The 5,046-nt window shown below is 65.2% G+C and overlaps 1 protein-coding gene across 1 annotated transcript in view; it reads left to right on the top strand.

Annotated features, from left to right (window-relative positions):
- ARID3A (AT-rich interaction domain 3A) overlaps positions 1 to 5,046 on the top strand; it is a 45,030-nt gene that overhangs the window by 12,534 nt on the left and 27,450 nt on the right. The window contains exons 6-7 of the mRNA XM_004716997.1: positions 4 to 242; positions 1,136 to 1,490. Of these exons, the coding sequence (XP_004717054.1) occupies positions 4 to 242; positions 1,136 to 1,490 (594 nt within the window). The remainder of the gene's footprint in view (positions 1 to 3; positions 243 to 1,135; positions 1,491 to 5,046) is intronic.

Below are 5,046 nucleotides of genomic sequence, written 5' to 3'. Positions count from 1 at the left end.
GAGGACCGGGAGCCCGAGAGCGCCCGGATGCAGCAGGCGCAGATGGCCGCCCTGGCTGCCATGCGAGCTGTGGCCGCCGGCCTGGGCCACCCGGCCAGCCCCCGCGGGGGCTCCGAGGAGGAGGATGCCGCCAACCCCAAGGGCACCCCCAACCCGCCCACCGCCCCCAGCCGAGGCCAGGAGGGGCCCCCGCCAGGCGAAGGGGCGGGGCACTTTGAGGACCTGGTCTCCAGCGAGGACCTGTGAGTTGGGCCACGTGGCCAGCTGGCCTGGGGGCTGGTGTTTGGGGGGCATCTCCTGCCCGTGGGTCCCCCTGGGCCAGTGCTCACCTGGCGGACCTGTGTCCAGGCTTGGGTTAGGACCCTGCTAAGTGTGTTCCTTGGCTTGTCCGTGGCCCCCCTCCCCCCCACTGTGCACCACCTCCTGTGCTGGGAGCTGAGGAGACCCCAGTAGTTTGCTGGCGTCCCCCACCTCTGGCCTGTGCTGGAGCTGGAGTGACCCCAGGACCATATGGAGCCTCGGGTCTGAGGGATGTTGGAGGGGAGCGGGGGACAGGTCCAGGTCAAGGTGCAGCTATGGAGGATCCCAGGGGAGGCTCCGAGGGCTGGGGGCCCAGCCAGCAGGCGAGCAGGTGCCCCATGCTCACTTACTGAGCTGCAGGAACAGTTAGGTGCACCCCCCCACTCCACACACGTGTATGTCAGAGATTGTGTGGCTGGCGTGGCCAGCCCGAGTCTCTCCCACCCCAGGGCCCTCAAAGCCCTTGCCAAAGGGACAGTCTGGCAGGGTCAGAGGCCCAATGAGGACTCTTGGGAAAGCCCTGCCTCCAGTTTGCTGGGGCTTTGTCTGCAGGCAGGGGACAGCAGCAGGGGTCCCGAAGGCCAGGGTCCCATGGGAAGACGGGACTGGGCTTTGGGGGCCAGCCAGGCCGGCTGTAGAGTGAGACGAGGGGGGTGGGGGGCACGCCCGGGCTGCAGCCAGGGGCACTGGTGTCTTGTGGGATAGGTCCAGGCAGAGCGGCACCCCTGCTGATGGCCAGGGGCAGCCTCTCTGGAGCTGGAGCTGGGGGAGAGGCCACAGCAGCACTGGGCCCAAGCCCCTCTGCCTCCTGACTCCCGCCCTCTGCCCCCCACAGCAAGCACAGGTGGGAGGAGGAGGAGCTGGAGGGAGACCTGGCCGAGGAGGACGAGGACCTGGATGAGGAGGAGGAGGAGGAAGAAGAGGAGGAGGAGGAGGACTACGAGGACGAGGACGAGGAGGAGGAAGAGGGGCTGGGCCCCCCAGGGCCAGCTGGCCTGAGCTCCGGAGCTCTGTTTCCCCGCAAGGCCCAGCCACCCCAGCCCTTCCGTGGCGATGGCGTACCCCGGGCGCTGGCTGGCCAGGAGCGCCAGGGTCCTGGCCCTGCCCACCCTGGGGGCACTGTCCACTCGGTGCCCCCCTTGCAGCCGCCAGACCACGGGGACTGGACCTACGAGGAGCAGTTCAAGCAGGTAGGCCCCGGGGCAGGTGCCAGGGATGTGGACCTCCACTTTGGATGGTGTGGGAGGCACTCATTCAGTGTGGGGATGTCACCGGGGTGCTCGTTCAATGGGGTGCTCATTCAACGTGGGGGTGTTTGTTCAATGTGGGAATGCTCCCCAGTGTCTCCTCCAGGGGGCCTGGCCGGCAGCAGGCGTCTAGGCATCCAAGGCCAGGAGGTGGTCAGAGTGAGCGCGTGTGGGAGAACCCCGGCTGGGCAGCCCAGCTGGGGGGCAGGGAGTGCATGTAGCGGTGGGTCCTCGTGGATGCAGTGTGGGATCCTATGTGATCAGTCAGGTACTGTGGACACTAGGCAGGCTGTGTGTGGCTCCGCCGTCCCTGAGCAAAGTCCAGCCGCCCGCTGGGTCGGAGGGAAGTTTGGGGAGCACAGACACTGGCCCAATGTGGTTGTAGTGGGGTCAAGGCTGTGCAGGTTGCTGAGGCGGAGCCGGCAGGGCCTCGGGGTCCACTACGGGCCTCGGGGTCCAGTGGTGGACGGAGCCCTGGGCCTAGGAGGGGAGGAAGCTGGGGCTGGGGCGGGGACAGAGGAAGTGGCCAGGCGGGGCAGACTTTGAAGGCAGCCTCTGGGCTGGGCAGATGGGAACCAGATGGCCACCTTGGGCAGCTGGCCCTGCTGGACCTCCTCCTCCCATCTGAGGCCGGGGCCCTGGGGGCTGCCTGGGTGGGGGGCAGGGCCTGGCATGCCGTGTGGCCGGGGCAGCCCCGGGGGGACCTGGGCTTCCAGAATCTTCCGCGGGGCCTCTTCTCAGCACAGAGGCGCCAAGGGTCAGGGCCCAGCCCCGGCACTGTCCTCCTCCCACCGGCCTCAGTGGGTTCTTTGGGGAGATGGGTGCCCTGGAAGCAACAGTGCCGGGCAGTGCTGTGGGGCATGGGGTGTGGGGGGGGCTCCCGGGGGCTAGTGGGGGGCAGGCCCAGAGCTTCTGGGCGGAACCATGAGAGGATTTGCATAGCGGGTGGCAGCCTTGCCCCCTGGGGCCCTGAGGCCTGTTGTGGGGAGGGCCCTGGGTGTGTGTGCCCCAGCCTGCCCACTCCGTGGCAGCATGGCTTGTGCCGTGGCAGTGGCAGCAGGCTCTGTGCCCGACCCAGGTGCCACCCTGCCCTCTGCCCTCCTTCAGCCCCTGCCCAGGCCCCCTTGGCTCCTAAGCCCTGTGCTGACCAGGGATTGGGGGTGGCCAGGCTGGGTGGGGGACGGGGGGGATGGGCAGGGGACCAGGTCCCTGACCCCAGAGCCACTAGCCCCCAATGGTGATGTCAAGTGGCTGCTTCCGGGTCTTTCTGAGGTGGGGAAAGCGAGGCCAGGGCACTTCCTGCCATTAAGTTGATGTGGACTCATGGCGACCCTACAGGACGGGGCGGGACAGCCCCTGTGGGTGTCTGAGCCTGTAACTACGGGAGTAGAAAGCTCCGTCTTGCTCCCTCCATGCAGGCTGGTGGTTTCAAACTGCTGACCCTGCAGGTGGCAGCCAACTCCAACACTAGACTGTTGGGGCACCTGCTCAAGACCGGACAAGATGGCGGGAGGGGGGCGGATAGGTAGCAGTGTGGGTGGGTAGTGTCCAGGCGGCCGGACAGTCCACGCCTCTCGAAGGGCTGAGTGGTGACTGTTCGTATCCATGCTGCCCTCACGGCGTCCTTGGGTCAAGTGGTGTCTGGGTGCCGGGGTGGCAGCTGGCATCTTAGGCTGAGGACATCCAGAGGGCCCATCGGGAGGAGACACGGGTGGGTGGGGGCAGTGGCAGGAAGGAGCCAACCACAGGCTCCCCCAAACCACAAGCCAAGCTGACTGCTGAGAACGGTCCCCCAGGGGTTCCAAGACTCGATCTCAGAGCACCCCTTTGTCCTGAGAGTGGCTGGTGAGCCGTCCAGTGCCCGGCCCGCTGAGGCACCAGGGCTCCGGGTGTGTGTGCCAGGGTGGGGTGGGGGATGGGCAGCTGTGCAAAGACCCTGGGGAAGGTGCAATATGATTTGTGCACCGGGCTCAGACGGCAATCCCAGGGGTTGAGACTGGAGGCTGTGGGACGGGTGTGGGCCAGTGGGCCTACCTGTGGCCCAGCCAGCTGCCTGGCTGGGCCACACCTGCACTGCAGTGTCCACAGTAGCCTGGTCCTGCTGGCCAGCAAATGTGGGTCCTGTTGACTCTGGAGCTGGCCCCGTCTTGGCACGCGGCAGCCCAGCCGGCCGCCCACTTGGCCCGCTCCCTGCTGCTTCCGCCTAGTCTTGGCAGGCGCAGGCCGACTTCCACGTGCAAACCCTCAGCAGCCGTCTAGGGGGAGTTGCCAGTGGGCTCCCTGCCCAGGGCAGGGAGTGAATGGTCAGACGGGCGATTCAGATCTCTCAGCCTGCTGCCCCAGTTGGCGCTCCTGGGACTCACTGCCGGGGGCCCTGGTGACGTCGTGGGCCGTGATTGGCCAGCAGTTCCAGTCCGCCAGGTGTTTGGCCGTAAGTGGATGCTCTCAGAGACCCTTGGGAGCTGCTCAGCCCAGTGCTGGGGGGCGAGGGGATGGGGTTGGGCGCGCAGTCGGGGGCATCGCTGGTGCCAGGCTCCTTGCGCCCTGCCGTGTTGCCCACCGTCATTTCTTGTGGTCTGACCGTCACTGCCCATGTGTGTATGGAGGGGACACGGGGTGCTGCCGCTGCAGTGCTGTCTGCGTCCGGGGCCCCTGGCGGGCTGAGCCTGGGTCTGAGGGAGCCACTTAATTGGGCAGTGCTATGGCGTCCTGACCCCCACAGACGGACGGACGGACGGACAGAGGGATGCGTGTGAGCAGCGGTGCTTGTTTCACGGTCGCGTCAGCTCACCACCTCCAACCCCCACCCTCGGCCAGCTCACCACGTGCACCGGCCCCCCCCTCAGACACCCGCTGGACGGCCTGTGGCTGATTTGCCTGTTGGCGACTTTCTGGGTGTGTGGTGCAGGCCTGTGCCTGGCTGTGCTTGCCCGTGTCATGCGCATGCCCATCCCTGCTGTAGGTGACCCTGTGCAGTGGGGCATGATGGCGGTGTCATGTCATGGTTGAACCCTGTGGCGGTTGTGCTGTGTGATGGTTGTACTGTCTGGTAGTCGTATCATATGGTGATTGTATCATATGGCAGTTGTGTTTTGTGGTGGTTGTGACATGTGGCAGTTGTACTGTGTAGCAGTTGTGTCATGTGGTGCCTGGGCCGTGTGGCAGTTGTAGTGTGTGGTGTTGTGTCATGTGGCAGTTAAGTGGCAGTTGTATCATGTGGTTGTGTCATGTGGCAGTTGTATTGTGTGATGGTTGTGTCATGTGATTGTGTCATGTGGTGTTGTACCGTGTGGCAGTAGTATCATGTGGTGTTGTGTCATGTGACGGTTGTATTATGTCTATGTGGCTGTTGTGTCATGTGGCAGTTGTACTGTGTGGTGGTTGTGTCATGTGGTGTTGTACTGTGTGGCGGTAGTATCATGTGGCAGTAGTATCATGTGGTGGTTGTATGATGTGGTTGTGTCTTGGTTGGACTGTGTGGTGGTTGGACTGTGTGGCG

Source organism: Echinops telfairi, unplaced genomic scaffold (assembly GCF_000313985.2).
Source record: "Echinops telfairi isolate 266 unplaced genomic scaffold, ASM31398v2 ScPeMD7_7459;HRSCAF=8497, whole genome shotgun sequence".
NCBI classification, from domain to species: domain Eukaryota; kingdom Metazoa; phylum Chordata; class Mammalia; order Afrosoricida; family Tenrecidae; genus Echinops; species Echinops telfairi.
Note: the sequence above shows the minus strand (reverse complement) of the source record. Positions and strands in the feature narration are given on the sequence as shown.